This window comes from Eutrigla gurnardus, assembly GCF_963514095.1.
Source record: "Eutrigla gurnardus genome assembly, chromosome: 18".
Classification (NCBI taxonomy): domain Eukaryota; kingdom Metazoa; phylum Chordata; class Actinopteri; order Perciformes; family Triglidae; genus Eutrigla; species Eutrigla gurnardus.
Window position 1 is genome coordinate 12,748,247 of NC_139929.1, and position 19,190 is coordinate 12,767,436.

The 19,190-nt window shown below is 37.5% G+C and overlaps 2 protein-coding genes and 1 pseudogene across 4 annotated transcripts in view; all 3 read left to right on the top strand.

The window, feature by feature from the left end:
- LOC311028734 (B-cell receptor CD22-like) overlaps positions 1–19,174 on the top strand; it is a 34,211-nt gene extending 15,037 nt beyond the window's left edge. The window contains exon 9 of the mRNA XM_084033465.1: positions 18,840–19,174. The gene's annotated coding sequence lies outside the window, so the exon portion shown is untranslated. The remainder of the gene's footprint in view (positions 1–18,839) is intronic.
- LOC311028735 (junctional adhesion molecule A-like) lies at positions 4,076–14,158 on the top strand. Of its 2 annotated transcripts, none has more exons than XM_084033466.1 (8): positions 4,076–4,230; positions 4,438–4,503; positions 4,797–5,180; positions 5,638–5,940; positions 6,042–6,299; positions 6,442–6,511; positions 7,004–7,082; positions 8,451–14,158. In XM_084033466.1, exons 2-8 carry the CDS (start codon positions 4,443–4,445, stop codon positions 8,607–8,609), a joined length of 1,314 nt encoding a protein of 437 aa, XP_083889592.1. In that variant the 5' UTR covers positions 4,076–4,230; positions 4,438–4,442; the 3' UTR covers positions 8,610–14,158. The 2 variants fall into 2 exon arrangements, with proteins under 2 accessions (XP_083889592.1, XP_083889593.1); XM_084033467.1 differs by having other exon boundaries at positions 7,004–7,061.
- LOC311028737 (B-cell receptor CD22-like) lies at positions 14,310–18,847 on the top strand (annotated as a pseudogene). The gene is made up of 8 exons (XR_014599349.1): positions 14,310–14,448; positions 14,660–14,725; positions 15,019–15,400; positions 15,858–16,160; positions 16,262–16,519; positions 16,660–16,729; positions 17,182–17,239; positions 18,120–18,847. The product of XR_014599349.1 is annotated as a B-cell receptor CD22-like (transcript).
- Positions 19,175–19,190: the final 16 nt, after the last annotated feature.

Genomic DNA, 19,190 nt, shown 5'->3' on the forward strand with positions numbered 1-19,190 from the left:
CATAATAGGATCAAGTGAAACATTAACCGACAGAATAGCCATAATTTTATCCATCACCTCCCTCCAGAATTTCTTAATCTTGTCACATTCCCAGATACAGTGTATAAATGTTCCTTTAACCTCATTGCATTTAAAACATGTATCAGGTATATCATTGTTGTATCTATGAAGCTTGACAGGGGTTATGTAGGTCAGCATTAACCAATTGTATTGGAGTAGTTTTAAATTAGTGTTGGCTGTTTGTGCGTCCTTACAGGCTTTGATCCAATCGTTGTTTGAAATGTCCACTTTTAGATCTGCCCTCCATGTATCCAGTTTGGGTGCTGATGATTCATTAGAACCAGATGTTAGCCAGTTGTATATTAATGAAATCCAACCTCTGTTAATACAATTGTTAGTAATAATTTCCTCTAAAGATGAAAGTGCAGGAATTGCTAATGACTTGTTTTGCATAGCAGAAATAAAGCTTCGCAACTGCAAATATTTGAAGAAATGTTTTTTTGGGATATTATATATATATAAGAAATTTCCTCAAAAGACAATAAAACATCTTCCTTATACAGATCAGAAATTTTACTTAATCCTTTTTTTGCCCATAATTTGAACCCAGCGCCCAGCTTACCTGATTTAAATGAGACATTACCCCAGATTGGGCTAAATTGTGACAGGGAGTTTAATATTTTCATGTGTTTCTTTACCTCGCACCACACATTAACCATATTCAATATTATAGGATGAACTGTATTCTCTCTTAGGTATTTTAATTCAGCCGAGTACAAATATAAATTAAGTGGTAATTGAACATATTGTGCTTCTATGTCCATCCATGGGGTCTTGTTTACATCAGAAAAATAGAATCTCAAAGTGGTCAGCTGTGCTGCGAGGTAGTACCAATAGAGGTTTGGACATTTCAACCCCCCTGCGTCAAACGGAAGATACAACAGAGATAGGAGAACTCTGGGACCTTTCTTATTCCATGTAAATTTTCTGATGAGTGGTGTTATTTTCTCAAACATTCCGTCAGGTGGCGCCAAAGGAATATTTTGGAATAAATATAAAAATGTTGGTAATATGTTCATCTTTAAAATATTTATTTTGCATATCAGAGAGATAGGCAATGACATCCATCTTTCTAAAGATTTATATACTGAGTCTAATACAGGTTCATAGTTTATTGGTGATATATTTTGTAACTGAGGTACTAATTTAATGCCCAAATAGGTAAAACCAGTTGAAAGTTTAAAAGAAGATATATGCTGATCAGGATTTTGTCCCTCATTTTCGTTAAGCAACATAAGTGAAGATTTTGAAGCGTTCAGCTTGTATCCAGAGATATCACCGAACAGGCTTAATAGATCTAACAGTGCAGTTATTGAGGTGTCTAATTGTTTTAAAAATAAAATTACATCGTCAGGGAACAGTGCTATTTTGTGATCTTTGTTGCCAATTGTAATTCCTTGTATTTGCCTGTTAGTTCTAATTGCTATTGCTAATGGTTCTATAGCTAGTATGAATAAAAGTGGGGAAAGAGGCGACCCCTGTGGACAACCTCTTTATTGAAAGGTTTAGATGTCACAGCGTTTGTTAGTACCTCAGCTACAGGGTTAAGATGTAATAGTTTAATCCAACTACAGAATGAGTTTCCAAATCCAAATCGGGTGATGACATCGAAGAGATAACGCCATTCAACTCTGTCAAAGGCTTTTTCAGCACCAAGTGACAGAACAGCCGTATCCCTTTCTCCCTTCTGGTTGTAGAGAATGTTAAGAGCACGCCTTACATTATGAAATCCTTGTCTTCCCTTTATAAAACCATTTTGATCGTCCCCCACAATGCTTGAAAGTACTCCCTCCAACCTCTTTGCCAAAACTTTGCTGAGGATTTTTGTGTCTGTGTTTATTAAACTTATAGGATGCATATTTTCACATTTAGTGTTAGTTTTGAAGGCAACATTTGAAGGTTTGGGATGTTTTAGGATTTCCCATTAAGCAGAAGGTAACTACAATCTAAAATGTAATTATACTTACTTAAATCACATTAGTGTACTTTACTAATTTCTCACTATCCTGTTGATTTAACTCATGAAATGTGAGTAAGTACTAATTTTTCTTTAAAGAGCTGTAATACTAGATTCATCTGAGTAAACGGGACAAAGCAGAAGGTTTTGGGTCTCTTGGTAAGTTATTCAACTTCACTAAGTATTTCCATTTGTCAGCCATTTCTTTACTCACAACTGAGTTCTGGTGCCACATGCATTCTGTACTTTTTGTAATTTTGTCATTCTACTTAAAATGAGCATTTTCAAATAAGGTCAATGAATTTGTGCAGAGCATGCAGGGCAGAATGACCTCAGCTAAAGGCTAAACAGTTCCGAGGAACACACATGTGAGTCAGGTTGTTCCTCAGAACGTTCCTCATTCTGTGTATCACTGATGCAGTGGACATGTAAGTTTTGTACATGTGAAAAGAGAAGGCAAATACTTTGTAGACGGAAACATGGTGGTTACACAAGAACATCACCATTACCAAATGTTTATGAAGTCATGAGCACACTCCCAGATCCATGATCATTGTGATGCCACAAAAAAGAGCCATGTGCAGAAAAAAATGTTTGTGGAGTTTAGTAAATAAAAGCTTGATTGAGTATTTGACATTAGCAGTCTTGTGAAAATAGAGCAGGCGCCTTTGGAGAAGTCAAGATGATTGCAAACAACCTCTTTGTATATATATCCAAATGTGTGTTTCAAAATGTTCTAAATGTTTTTATTGTAAAATTGTATTTGTTTCCACGATGTGGCCATGGTTGAGGACACAATTGTTCAAATGGAAAAAATATCCCATGAACGAATAAGTTCAAACCAACAGTCCCGTGAATTCACAGGCAGAATCATTTTTTAAAAGTCCAAAAACAAGCAAAAAGTGAACTAAAACTGAACAAGTGGAGGAAGTGAAGCTGGAGGCCATGAACAGAGGGAGTAAATGAAACATAATAAAAAGGAAGAGAATGTTCAGAGTCATCATACAGTATGTGTATTCATTAAAAAGTCAGCATTAGGTGACCCACCAAAGTCATGATCCGGTCACCATTTACACTAATCACCACTTATCTTTCTATGCAGATGACTTTCTTCTTTATGTTGGGGACATTTCCACTGAGCTCTCCTTTTTCCTAGGGATGTTTTTCTAAACTCCAATATCCCACAAAAAAGCTGTTTGGTTAAGTTTGGTTCCATCATCGCTCATCTAATGCTGGTTTGGCAATCCATAGGAAAAATGATGGTCATTCATAAATATAATTTGCATGTCTACCTCCATCACACTGGGTAGTAAGCCTGTTTCTGGTCAGAACAAGGTATTCACATGGTATCTGACATTATATAAGGTAATAGACTCCGAGCTTTCCAGGACTTAAAGGGTAATTACAATCTTTCTGGCACTTCCTTTTTATTTTAACTCAGAGCGCCTCTCGATGTCTATGGAGATCCCTTGGGCTCTAACATGGATTCACCCAATACACAGACTTTATACCTCAGGCACTCACAGAATAGTCTTCCATCCAAACTTTATTCTCTAATTACTCAGTCCACAGCACAACAATTGAGAGTTTCTAGAAGTTGGGAAAGGATTTAGGTCTTCCCAATATCAACTGGTTTAGGGTATGGTCCGACATTCAACTTGCTTCTAGAAACCCTGATCATCAAATGATACACTATCATTTTGTTTCACCCCAGAGAAGCTCGCCAAGTTTTCACCAAGTCACTGGTAGCTTTCTGCGTCTAGTATACTATCTGGTCCTGTGTATGCTATCCTGTGTAAATGTGTTTTTATTTTATTTTGGTTATTATTATGTTTTCACAACTTCCATGTATAAGCATCCTCTTTCTGTGTTGTTTGTTCTTTGTCTTCTACACTCCAACTGGTCTGTATATTCTATTTTGTTTGTTTAAATTTACAATAAAACTTGGATCACAAAAAGAAAATACTTTTTTAACATTTGATCTCTTGAGGTGACGCTATGAGTTGTGTCATTTGAAACAACGATTCCGAGGTGTTGTAATATCTGACTTCCTTTCTCAGGGCCATGTGATGTGGTGCAGCTTTGTCACCAAGCAATGAGCTTCTTTGCTTAAACAGTCCTCTTTCTATGCCTGCTTGGATCGGTGGTTAGTTGCAGTCCTGCTAAACAGAAATAACACAACACAATTTTTTTTCTAGCTGCTGACTCGTTTGGTAAGGAAACATTTTACTGATTTTACTGTTGCGTTTTTGAAGCAGTGTGTAAAAAACATTGAACTCAAGGTGATTGTGGTTGTGCTTGTACAAGTGGATTTGAAGTGAGGAAGTTGCTTTAATAGTGAATGTTTTGTAAAAACGCAATAAGTGATATATGATTAATTGAACTGAAAAGTAACTGTGATATTGTGTTTGCAAATCCAGGGATTATGTTTCTGTCTTTGAATATGGTAACAACCGGCGTGTTACTGAGTTTCCTCCTCGTTCCAGGTGAGCCGTTTGTTCTTTGAAGATATTAAAATCTTCAGGTTGAAATTGAAAAAGTAACTTTTCCTCATTCTGTCAATCATGAAACTAATTTAATAGTGTGTGGGCCTGTTCTAAGGACATTGTGAACTGTGAGAGCAGAGCATAGAGAGTTAACTTTCCCCAACTGTTTATGTCCTGACTGTAAAATGAAACAAGAGGGGAGAAAAGAGATCCAGAATGCTGCTAATGTTTTATGTTTGTTTATCATGAACGTTCCTTTCAGGCAGATTTTTAATCATGAATGTGTTTCACAGGATCTTTGGCTGGTTGTGCTCTGGATGCAGATCTATTAATTACAGCACCTCAGGAGATGGACGCACTGAGAGGATCATGTTTGCAGATCCCATGTTACTTTAGTGCAAAAAACGGTGAAGAATTCAGCAACAGAAAAAAAAACACCGGAGTGTGGCTCAAAACTTCCCCCTATTTTAAAAACCCCCCAGAAAATGTGATTTTCAACAGTAGCGTGGACGTTGGCGACAATCCAATAAGTATCACTGGGAACCTGAATCAGAGAAACTGCACCACATTGTTTTCCAGTTTAATCAAGATTTACACAGACGTGTATTACTTCAGGGTGGAGCAGGAAGGGTTCACATCAACAGCTTCTTGTAATCCTGTTACTATAACAGTTCACGGTAAGGGAGTTTTGGTTATATTTGTAATGTTATTGTCTTTTGGCTTAAAGAGCAAACACGGCTTGCTTTATCTAAATATACTGTAGGATGATCAACAGCATTAGTTGTGGCCAAATGTTACAGAAAGCAGCTTGTGATCAGTCAGGAAATATTATATATTGTATTTCTACACTACCATTTAAAAGCATGCATGTTAGTCTGACCCAATTTAGAATAGGGAAGTTGCATGGGGTGACATTCTTTCCTCCTTTCACATTTATTAACGAAGGACAAAATCTACCTACATTCCCATGCATTTGGAACAGGTTTTAATGTCCCCTAATGAGGGTTTTTCGTGGATGAAAGCGACTGAATTTCCATTACAGTTTGACAATGAGGGGGTCAGATTTGTAGATGTTGATCACACACTTTTAATGGACTGTATTCTAAGTGTAAAATGTGTGATTTGAACCCACAGATTCTCCTCCAGGGCCCACTATCGAGGTCCCAGATGATCTGATTGAGAACGAGTCTGTCACTATAACCTGCGCAGCATTCACTCCCTGTCCACGCTCCCCTCCCAAACTCACCTGGAGTCTCCAACATGACCCTCACAACATAATAGAGGAAAACGCAAAACTAACCTTAACCACTAAAATCCAGAAGACCCTCACTCTGTCAGACGAACATGATGGACTAAACATCACCTGTTCTGCCAGATATCCTGTGGGTGAAGGAGAAGAAAAGACAGCAGAGAAGAGAAAGACTCTCAGTGTTTCATGTAAGATAACCGGAGTTTGTTATTGGATCCTTCCGGCACATTATGATTCATTAGATAACAGCTGGTTTTCATGAATAAAGTTAATCTCACATTTTCCTCAGATGCTCCCAAGGACACCTTAGTGTCCATCAGTCCACCGGGATCGGTGTCATCAGGGAGCAGGGTGAACCTGACCTGCTCCAGCAGAGCCAAGCCTCCTGTCAGCCGCTTCACCTGGTTCAAGAACAGCAAAGACAGTACCCCGGTATCTGAAGGAGACTTTTACAGCATTAATGCTGATGATCGAGGAATTTATTACTGTGAGGCAACAAATAAGCTTGGTACACAAATATCACCGGAGTTCCAACTGAAGAATGAAGGTAAACAGACCCAAACGTGACCACAGAATCCAGTTGTGAATTATAAGCATCATAATGTCAAGCTGAGTTTAATATGAAAGCTGGATGACCAGCTATGATTCTTATTAACTTGACTCAGTCACTCATGTTTTTGTTTCTGCAGGACTCTCTTCGTGGACAGTTGTAAGGATCACTGTGCTGATGATGATCATCTGTGCAGGTGTTGCCATTTGGTAAGTATCTCAAATCAATTTAATATCCAGATGTATTCACCTAAAATGAATAACAACTATTTGATACTGTTGATTAGTCTACTTTGACTGGATATCTTTAAGAAAGGACATTTCCGAGTCTGTTTTACATTCATATCTTGTTTTTAAACTGATAATTCAAAGTGGGGTTCCTCAGGGTTCAACATTTTGCAGCCTCTAGATCCAGACTGAGTGAATCCTTCAAGTATATTTATTGTCAATACTCAGAATTTTGGATTTGTTTTTATTCTATATAACAGCATCAAATGTGTGTAATACAATCAGGAATAGTATTGCTCAAACAATGGGTGAAAGACTGAATGTGATCAAGGCTTCAAATCCCAAACTGTGTAATGGCTTGCTTTTACATGTTTATTCTTATTGTAATTGTTGTCTTTTTCTGTATTTTATTGATGATTATGATGAGCATTATTATTAGCCAGAAAAAGCTAACAGCCCTCTTGTGTGTTACAGGTGGATAAAGTCAAAACACCGAGCTTCACAACCAGACACAACATCCCAATGCAAACAAGTAGGACCACATTATAGAATTGTGTGTTATGAATATGTTTTAACTAGTCACATTATCATAAGATATAGACTGGACTGAATAGTTCCTCATTACTAAAATAGATTAATCAGAAATAAGATGAAACATTTATACATATATATACATCCATCCATCCATCCATTATCTTCCGCTTATCCGGGACCGGGTCGCGGGGGCAGCTGCCTGAGCAGGGACGCCCAGACTTCCCTCTCCCCAGACACTTCCCCCAGCTCCTCCGGGAGGACCCCAAGGCGTTCCCAGGCCAGCCGGGTGACATAGTCACTCCAGCGTGTCCTGGGTCTTCCTCGGGGTCTCCTCCCGGTGGGGCATGCCTGGAACACCTCCCGAGGGAGGCGTCCAGGGGGCATCCGATGCAGATGCCCGAGCCACCTCAACTGGCTCCTCTCGATGTGGAGGAGCAGCGGCTCTACTCCGAGCTCCCCCCGTGTGACGGAGCTCCTCACCCTATCTCTAAGTGAGCGCCCCGCCACCCTGCGGAGGAAGCTCATTTCGGCCGCTTGTATCCGGGATCTTATTCTTTCGGTCATGACCCAAAGTTCATGACCATAGGTGAGGGTAGGAACGTAGATTGACCGGTAAACCGAGAGCTTCGCCTTTCGGCTCAGCTCTCTCTTTACCACGACGGACCGATACAGCGACCGCATTACTGCAGCCGCTGCACCGATCCGCCTGTCAATCTCACGCTCCATCCTTCCCTCACTCGTGAACAAGACCCCAAGATACTTAAACTCCTCCACTTGAGGCAGGAACTCCCCCCCGACCTGGAGGGAGCAAGCCACCTTTTCCCGGTATATATACATATATATACATATATATATATATATTTTTTTTTTCAGACTTATTTTTCAAATTGCATCAGTGTCCACTAAAAGCTGATTATCTGCTTATTATTGCTTTATTAAAGTTGTGGGAGCTGAGTGAGGGACTAAATGAGGGGAACTAAAGGAAGTAGATGAAGGTTCCTCATAACATTTCTTGTTATGCGGAAGTGCAATATCTCAAATACATATATGTATATATGTAATATATTTAGTGTTTGATATCCAGTATGTGTATGCACCGTCAGAATTGTTACTTAATTTCATTGTTGTCCTGGTCTTCCTGTCCTCGTCTGCCCACCTGCTTGTTGTCTGTTTATTTTCTTGTGTATTTTGTCCCGGTCTGTGCCAAGTTGCCTGTTTTTTCAGTGTCTATTGTCCTTCCTAGTGTTTAAGTTTTAGTTATTAAAGCTTGCATTTTGTTTGAGTTTAGCTGCCTGTCTCCTTTTCTGCATTTGGGTCCACTTTTTGTATTCTGCCATCTTGACAGTCAAATAAAATAAAATAATTTGATTTGGTTCGTTTTTCACAGAGTTTAAACGTTGAGGAGCCAGCTGAAGAGCCAGCCAGAGCAACAGAAACAGGAGACATCCATTATGAAGAGATTCCCTTCTCCAGGTGTAGCCCTGGACCGTCCTCAGTGCAGGACAATGGACTAGTGGCGGCCCAGAGGATCTCTATGCTGAGGTGAAAAAAAATTAGCTTAACGACATGAATGTTATTAAAGAAATATTCTATTATTATTACATGGAAATATTTCTTTCACAACCTGCAGTTCTGAATTAATATATAATTTAACTTGGGACGTTTTGAATGTATTTTTTATACTTTTATACTGGACTTTTATATTTCCATGGACTTTATATGATTAAAAAAAGTTCTCAACCAGTTAATATCTAATTACAGTGGAAAGCATATGTTCCCCCACAGAGCATTTTATATTTGGGTTACATACACTGTCAACTAAATAGAAATACCCTGAATATAAGTTATTGTTTGCACTCACGGCAACTCGCATAACAAGATCAAAACCTGTTTTTGAAATAAAGAAATGTTAATCAGCAGTGTGATGAGATCGCCTCTAGAGGACATCAAATTCACTACAGGACAACTCAAAAGTAATCATCATGGCCACTAGGCTGCTTTCCCACTGTGTTTTTATGTTTGTACTTCTCTAAATGTGACGAGAGACTTTAGTTTTATCCGTTTCTTAAGAACCAATCTGCAGAAGAGAAGTGGTGGAGGGTGAAGTATGTACAAACCACCAAGTTAATGCTGAGAGCTTTGAAGTTCACACGGGAAGTTGGTTTGTCGCCTTGCAGTGTTCTCAATAGGGCATACAACTTTCTGCAATAAGATATAATTATTGGTTAATACAATTTTAATTTCAAGGTACAAGTGATGTGTATCCTATGTTTGTTTGGAAATGACATTTTTTACATTATTGTGAATCTTCCAATTTGTAGGATTGGAAATTGTCACCTGGACATCAGTTTATATTTGAAGGCAACATTTGAAGGTTTGGGATGTTTTAGGATTTCCCATTAAGCAGAAGGTAACTACAATCTAAAATGTAATTATACTTACTTAAATCACATTAGTGTACTTTACTGGAATTTGGAAATTGTCACCTGGACGTCAGTTTATATTTGAAGCCAACATTTTTTTTTTTTTTTTTTTAACAATGTTTTTATTTTATTTTGCATCATTCATTACACTGCAGGTAAGGTACAAGTGCGCATAGTTCTCCAATGAATGACACTGTAATATCCCCCTCCCCCACACACACACACACACACACACATACACACACTCGTTCTCTCTCTTATACTCATAGCTTAAGATTTATAAAAAATGATATTACAAAGTAGATACAAAATACAAATCGATGGTACCTTAGCAAAAATAAAATAGAATAGAAAGATACAAATAAGAATAAATACAGATAACAACAAAATAACAAAATTAACCTGAATTCTCCAACTGTAGAAGCTCTGCTATATCTTCCTTTTTTATAAAGTCGCTGAATGGTTTCCAAATTCCTTCAAACACACCCAATCTATTTTTTAAAATATATGTTATTCTTTCCATTGACATACACTGTGCCATACATTTGATCCAAGATCCTACTGTAGGCACCACAGTTTTCTTCCAATTCAGAGCTATCAGACGCTTTGCCTGTAGAACAGCAAAATTAATAAATGTGTATTCTCTAGCTCTCAGGTTGAGGTTTTCTGGGTACAAATGTAACAGAATCATAATAGGATCAAGTGAAACATTAACCGACAGAATAGCCATAATTTTATCCATCACCTCCCTCCAGAATTTCTTAATCTTGTCACATTCCCAGATACAGTGTATAAATGTTCCTTTAACCTCATTGCATTTAAAACATGTAGTATATCATTGTTGTATCTATGAAGCTTGACAGGGGTTATGTAGGTCAGCATTAACCAATTGTATTGGAGTAGTTTTAAATTAGTGTTGGCTGTTTGTGCTTGTGCGTCCTTACAGGCTTTGATCCAATCGTTGTTTGAAATGTCCACTTTTAGATCTGCCCTCCATGTATCCAGTTTGGGTGCTGATGATTCATTAGAACCAGATGTTAGCCAGTTGTATATTAATGAAATCCAACCTCTGTTAATACAATTGTTAGTAATAATTTCCTCTAAAGATGAAAGTGCAGGAATTGCTAATGACTTGTTTTGCATAGCCGAAATAAAGCTTCGCAACTGCAAATATTTGAAGAAATGTTTTTTTGGGATATTATATATATAAGAAATTTCCTCAAAAGACAATAAAACATCTTCCTTATACAGATCAGAAATTTTACTTAATCCTATTTTTGCCCATAATTTGAACCCAGCATCCAGCTTACCTGGTTTAAATGAGACATTACCCCAGATTGGGCTAAATTGTGACAGGGAGTTTAATATTTTCATGTGTTTCTTTACCTCGCACCACACATTAACCATATTCAATATTATAGGATGAACTGTATTCTCTCTCAGGTATTTTAATTCAGCCGAGTACAAATATAAATTAAGTGGTAACTGAACATATTGTGCTTCTATGTCCATCCTTGTTTACATCAGAAAAATAGAATCTCAAAGTGGTCAGCTGTGCTGCGAGGTAGTACCAATAGAGGTTTGGACATTTCAACCCCCCTGCGTCAAACGGAAGATACAACAGAGATAGGAGAACTCTGGGACCTTTCTTATTCCATGTAAATTTTCTGATGAGTGGTGTTATTTTCTCAAACATTCCGTCAGGTGGCGCCAAAGGAATATTTTGGAATAAATATAAAAATGTTGGTAATATGTTCATCTTTAAAATATTTATTTTGCCTATCAGAGAGATAGGCAATGACATCCATCTTTCTAAAGATTTATATACTGAGTCTAATACAGGTTCATAGTTTATTGGTGATATATTTTGTAACTGAGGTACTAATTTAATGCCCAAATTGGTAAAACCAGTTGAAAGTTTAAAAGAAGATATATGCTGATCAGGATTTTGTCCCTCATTTTCATTAAGCAACATAAGTGAAGATTTTGAAGCGTTCAGCTTGTATCCAGAGATATCACCGAACAGGCTTAATAGATCTAACAGTGCAGGTATGGAGGTGTCTAATTGTTTTAAAAATAAAATTACATCGTCAGCGAACAGTGCTATTTTGTGATCTTTGTTGCCAATTGTAATTCCTTGTATTTGCCTGTTAGTTCTAATTGCTATTGCTAATGGTTCTATAGCTATTATGAATAAAAGTGGGGAAAGAGGCGACCCCTGTGGACAACCTCTTGTAATATTGAAAGGTTTAGATGTCACAGCGTTTGTTAGTACCTCAGCTACAGGGTTAAGATGTAATAGTTTAATCCAACTACAGAATGAGTTTCCAAATCCAAATCGGGTGATGACATCGAAGAGATAACGCCATTCAACTCTGTCAAAGGCTTTTGCAGCACCAAGTGACAGAAAAGCCGTATCCCTTTCTCCCTTCTGGTTGTAGAGAATGTTAAGAGCACGCCTTACATTATGAAATCCTTGTCTTCCCTTTATAAAACCATTTTGATCGTCCCCCACAATGCTTGAAAGTACTCCCTCCAACCTCTTTGCCAAAACTTTGCTGAGGATTTTTGTGTCTGTGTTTATTAAACTTATAGGATGCATATTTTCACATTTAGTGTTAGTTTTGAAGGCAACATTTGAAGGTTTGGGATGTTTTAGGATTTCCCATTAAGCAGAAGGTAACTACAATCTAAAATGTAATTATACTTACTTAAATCACATTAGTGTACTTTACTAATTTCTCACTATCCTGTTGATTTAACTCATGAAATGTGAGTAAGTACTAATTTTTCCTTAAAGAGCTGTAATACTAGATTCATCTGAGTAAACGGGACAAATCAGAAGATTTTGGGTCTCTTGGTAAGTTATTCAACTTCACTAAGTATTTCCATTTGTCAGCCATTTCTTTACTCACAACTGAGTTCTGGTGCCACATGCATTCTGTACTTTTTGTAATTTTGTCATTCTACTTAAAATGAGCATTTTCAAATAAGGTCAATGAATTTGTGCAGAGCATGCAGGGCAGAATGACCTCAGCTAACAGCTAAACAGTTCAGAGGAACACACATGTGAGTCAGGTTGTTCCTCAGAACATTCCTCATTCTGTGTATCACTGATGCAGTGGACATGTAAGTTTTGTACATGTGAAAAGAGAAGGCAAATACTTTGTAGACGGAAACATGGTGGTTACACAAGAACATCACCATTACCAAATGTTTATGAAGTCATGAGCACACTCCCAGATCCATGATCATTGTGATGCCACAAAAAATGTGTTCAAGTGTCAACTTTGTGATTTCAAAGAGCCATGTGCAGAAAAAAAATGTTTGTGGAGTTTAGTAAATAAAAGCTTGATTGAGTATTTGACATTAGCAGTCTTGTGAAAATAGAGCAGGCGCCTTTGGAGAAGTCAAGATGATTGCAAACAACCTCTTTGTATATATATCCAAATGTGTGTTTCAAAATGTTCTAAATGTTTTTATTGTAAAATTGTATTTGTTTCCACGATGTGGCCATGGTTGAGGACACAATTGTTCAAATGGAAAAAATATCCCATGAACGAATAAGTTCAAACCAACAGTCCCGTGAATTCACAGGCAGAATCATTTTTTAAAAGTCCAAAAACAGGCAAAAAGTGAACTAAAACTGAACAAGTGGAGGAAGTGAAGCTGGAGGCCATGAACAGAGGGAGTAAATGAAACATAATAAAAAGGAAGAGAATGTTCAGAGTCATCATACAGTATGTGTATTCATTAAAAAGTCAGCATTAGGTGACCCACCAAAGTCATGATCTGGTCACCATTTACACTAATCACCACTTATCTTTCTATGCAGATGACTTTCTTCTTTATGTTGGGGACATTTCCACTGAGCTCTCCTTTTTCCTAGGGATGTTTTTCTAAACTCCAATATCCCACAAAAAAGCTGTTTGGTTAAGTTTGGTTCCATCATCGCTCATCTAATGCTGGTTTGGCAATCCATAGGAAAAATGATAGTCATTCATAAATATCATTTGCATGTCTACCTCCATCACACTGGGTGGTAAGCCTGTTTCTGGTCAGAACAAGGTATTCACATGGTATCTGACATTATACAAGGTAATAGACTCCGAGCTTTCCAGGACTTAAAGGGTAATTACTATCTTTCTGGCACTTCCTTTTTATTTTAACTTAGAGCGCCTCTCGATGTCTATGGAGATCCCTGGGGCTCTAACATGGATTCACCCAATACACAGACTTTATACCTCAGGCACTCACAGAATAGTCTTCCATCCAAACTGTATTCTCTAATTACTCAGTCCACAGCACAACAATTGAGAGTTTCTAGAAGTTGGGAAAGGATTTAGGTCTTCCCAATATCAACTGGTTTAGGTTATGGTCCGACATTCAACTTGCTTCTAGAAACCCTGATCATCAAATGATGCACTATCATTTTGTTTCACCCCACAGAAGCTCGCCAAGTTTTCACCAAGTCACTGGTAGCTTTCTGCGTCTAGTATGCTATCTGGTCCTGTGTATGCTATCCTGTGTAAATGTGTTTTTATTTTATTTTGGTTATTATTATGTTGTTATCAACTTTCATGTATAAGCATTCTCTTTCTGTGTTGTTTGTTCTTTGTCTTCTACACTCCAACTGGTCTGTATATTCTATTTTGTTTGTTTAAAATTACAATAAAACTTGGATCACAAAAAGAAAAATCAAAATGAAAGACTTTTTCTTTAACATTTGATCTCTTGAGGTGACGCTATGAGTTGTGTCATTTGAAACAACGATTCCAAGGTGTTGTAATATCTGACTTCCTTTCTCAGGGCCATGTGATGTGGTGCAGCTTTGTCACCAAGCAATGAGCTTCTTTGCTTAAACAGTCCTCTTTCTATGCCTGCTTGGATTGGTGGTTAGTTGCAGTCCTGCTAAACAGAAATAACACAACACAATTTTTTTTCTAGCTGCTGACTCGTTTGGTAAGGAAATATTTTACCAATTTTACTGTTGCGTTTTTGAAGCAGTGTGTAAAAAACATTGACCTCAAGGTGATTGTGGTTGTGCTTGTACAAGTGGATTTGAAGTGAGGAAGTTGCTTTAATAGATAGTGGATGTTTTGTAAAAACGCAATAAGTGATATATGATTAATTTAACTGAAAAGTAACTGTGATATTGTGTTTGCAAATCCAGGGATTATGTTTCTGTCTTTGAATATGGTAACAACCGGCGTGTTACTGAGTTTCCTCCTCGTTCCAGGTGAGCCGTTTGTTCTTTGAATATATTAAAATCCTCAGGTTGAAATTGAAAAAATAACTTTTCCTCATTCTGTCAATCATGAAACTAATGTAATAGTGTGTGGGCCTGTTCTAAGGACATTGTGAACTGTGAGAGCAGAGCAGATAGAGTTAACTTTCCCCAACTGTTTATGTCCTGACTGTAAAATGAAACAAGAGGGGAGAAAAGAGATCCAGAATGCTGCTTATGTTTTATGTTTGTTTATCATGAACGTTCCTTTCAGGCAGATTTTTAATCATGAATGTGTTTCACAGGATCTTTGGCTGGTTGTCCTGAGGCAGCTCTATTCATTACAGCACCTAAGAAGATGGACGCACTGAGAGGATCATGTTTGCAGATCCCATGTAACTTTAGTGCAAAAAACGGTGAAGAATTCAGCAGGAGAAAAAAAAAACTCCGGAGTGTGGATCAAAACTGAATCCCAATTTGGAAAAAAACCAGAAAATGTGATTTTCAACAGTAGCGTGGACGTTGGCCACAATGGAATAAGTATCACTGGGAACCTGAGTCAGAGAAACTGCACCACATTGTTTTCCAGTTTAATCAAGATTTACACCGACAAGTATTACTTCAGGGTGGAGAACGAAGGGTTCACGTCAACAGCTTCTTGTAATCCTGTTACTATAAAAGTTCACGGTAAGGGAGTTTTGGTTATATTTGTAATGTTATTGTCTTTTGGCTTAAAGAGCAAACACGGCTTGCTTTATCTAAATATACTGTTGGATGATCAACAGCATTAGTTGGGGCCAAATGTTACAGAAAGCAGCTTGTGATCAGTCAGGAAATATTATATATTGTATTTTTACACTACCATTTAAAAGCATGCATGTTAGTCTGACCCAATTTAGAATAGGGAAGTTGCATGGGGAGACATTCTTTCCTCCTTTCACATTTATTAACGAAGGACAAAATCTACCTACATTCCCATGCATTTGGAACAGGTTTTAATGTCCCCTAATGAGGGTTTTTTGTGGATGAAAGTGACTGAATTTCCATTACAGTTTGGCAATGAGGGGGTCAGATTTGTAGATGTTGATCACACACTTTTAATGGACTGTATTCTAAGTGTAAAATGTGTGATTTGAACCCACAGATTCTCCTCCAGGGCCCACTATTGAGGTCCCAGGTGATCTGATTGAGAACGAGTCTGTCACTATAACCTGCTCAGCATTCACTCCCTGTCCACGCTCCCCTCCCAAACTCACCTGGAGTCTCCAACGTGACCCTCACAACATAATAGAGGAAAACGCAAAACTAACCTTAACCACTAAAATCCAGAAGACCCTCACTCTGTCAGACAAACATGATGGACTAAACATCACCTGTTCTGCCAGATATCCTGTGGATGAAGGAGAAGACAAGACAGCAGAGAAGAGAAAGACTCTCAGTGTTTCATGTAAGATAACCGGAGTTTGTTATTGGATCCTTCTGACACATTATGATTCATGAGATACCAGCTGGTTTTCATGAATAAAGTTAATCTCACATTTTCCTCAGATGCTCCCAAGGACACCTTAGTGTCCATCAGTCCACCAGGATCGGTGTCATCAGGGAGCAGGGTGAACCTGACCTGCTCCAGCAGAGCCAAGCCTCCTGTCAGCCGCTTCACCTGGTTCAAGAACAGCAAAGACAGTACCCCGGTATCTAAAGGAGACTTTTACAGCATTAATGCTGATGATCGAGGAATTTATTACTGTAAGGCAACAAATAAGCTTGGTACACAAATATCACCGGAGTTCCAACTGAAGAATGAAGGTAAACAGAACCAAACGTGACCACAGAATCCAGTTGTGAATTATAAGCAGTTATCATAATGTCAGTTTAATATGAAAGCTGGATGACCAGCTATGCTTCTTATTAACTTGACTCAGTCACTCATGTTGTTGTTTCTGCAGGACTCTCTTCAGCATGGTGGATAGTTGTTGTAGTGATCATTGTGCTCATCTGTGCAGGTGTTGCCATTTGGTAAGTATCTCAAATCAACTTAATATCCAGATGTATCCACCTAAAATGAATAAGAACTATTTGATACTGTTGATTAGTCTACTTTGACTGGATATCTTCAAGAAAGGACTTTTCAGAGTCTGTTTTACATTCATATCTTGTTTTTAAACTGATAATTCAAAGTGGGGTTCCTCAGGGTTCAACATTTTGCAGCCTCTAGATCCAGACTGAGTGAATCCTTCAAGTAGTAGTACATCAAATGTGTGTAATACAATCAGGAATAGTATTGCTCAAACAATGGGTAAAGTACTGAACGTGATCAAGCCGTCAAATCCCAAGCTGTGAAATGGCTTGCTTTTACATGTTTATTCTTATTGTATCATTCAGTGTTGTCTTTTTCTGTATTTTATTGATGATTATGATGAGCATTATTATTACCCAGAAAAAACTAACAGCCCTCTTGTGTCTTACAGGTGGATAAAGTCAAAACACCGAGCTTCACAACCAGACACAACATCCCAACGGAAACAGGTTGGACCACATTATAGAATTGTGTGTTATGAATATGTTTTAACTAGTCACAGTATCATAAGATATAGACTGGACTGAATAGTTCTGAATAGTTCTGATTTGGAAATCTGTAGTTCACATGAGAGAATCTGTGCTTAAAGTTAAAAAAAAAAGCTGCTATTTAACAATAATATTTGAATTTAAATACTTCCTTTGTGTTGATTCTACATAAATTCCATCATTTTACATTTAAGTAACTATTATAAGATACTTTATTCTTAAGAAGAAAGAAAGCGATTAATTGTGATTAATTGCGATTAATTACGGCAAATTGTGCGATTAATTAGTTAATTTTTTTCAATTGACAGCACTAATATATAAATTTTTTCCAACTTTTGTTTTTCATCGCTGTGTCCACTTAAAGCTGATGATCTGCTTATTATTGCTTTATTAAAGTTGCGGGAGCTGAGTGAGAGACTAAATGAGGGGAACTAAAGGAAGTAGATGAAGGTTCCTCACAACATTTCTTGTTATGCAAGTGCAATATCTCAAATACATATACTATGTAATATATTTAGTGTTTGATATCCAGTATGTGTATGCACCGTCAGAATTGTTACTTAATTTCATTGTTGTCCTGGTCTTCCTGTCCTCGTCTGCCCACCTGCTTGTTGTCTGTTTAGTTTCTTGTGTATTTTGTCCCGGTCTGTGTCAAGTTGCCTTTTTTTCCAGTGTCTATGGTCCTTCCTAGTGTTTAAGTTTAAGTTTTAGTTATTAAAGCTCGACTTTTGTTTGAGTTTAGCTGCCTGCCTCCTTTTCTGCATTTGGGTCCACTTTTTGTATTCTGCCATCTTGACAGTCAAATAAAATAAAATAATCTGATTTGGTTCGTTTTTCACAGGGCTTAAACGTTGAGGAGCCAGCTGTTCAAGAGCCAGCCAGAGCAACAGAAACAGGAGACATCCATTATGGAGAGATTCACTTCTCCAGGTGTAGCCCCGGACCGTCCTCAGTGCAGGACAGTGGACAGCGGCAGGACACACTGTATGCACAGGTCAACGTGTCCAAGACCAAAACGACTAGTGGCGGCCCAGAGGATCTCTACGCTGAAGTGAAAAAAAAATGAGCTCAACGACATGAATGTTATTAAAGAAATATTCTATTATTATTACATGGAAATATTTCTTTAACAAGCTGCAGTTCTGAATTAATATATAATTTAAATTGGGACATTTTGAATGTATTTTTATCCAGATCTTACAGGTTTGACAGGTTCACAGGTGGATTCTGGTTGCTTATGATTGATAATTGAGTGTTATTTCAATTGCATTGCTGAGCGAACAAACTGCACAGGCTTTTAGTTATGAATTATGTCTCTAATGCATGGAAGTCTATGAAATAAATTGCACTCATAATGTTCCCTTCATCAAATTATTGAATTCATGTTTCCTAAGATTAAAATAGAAATACTGTAATATAAAGAAACATGTCTTTATTAAGCACAGGAATCATTATAGAAATAATCCATATAGATAATATCAAGATGACATATTGTGAAAATTAGTTATGAGTATAAATTAACCAGAGTAGTACATGTTTCGAGTGAGACCGTCTTCATCAGTTTAAAAGGTTTTAGGTTTGTGCAATTTTATTGTTTGTTGAATCTCTTTTACATATGTATTGTTTCTTACACATTGTATCCCACATTTGTATTTGCATTTGAATTATTTAAATATGCACACCAGACACAGCTCCTGTATTTGAAGTTATTTATTCATTGCACTGTAATAAAAACCATGGCAGACAACTTCTAAAAATACCTCTTAATCTCAGTTGCATTAATTGGTCCAACATTTCACATATTGTGTGTAAACATCACCTGAAATCATACAGTTTAATCACAAACATTACAAAAGTGGCAATAGGAATCATGCATAGTACTGTAGTCATTTCCACTGGAAATGGGCCGCTT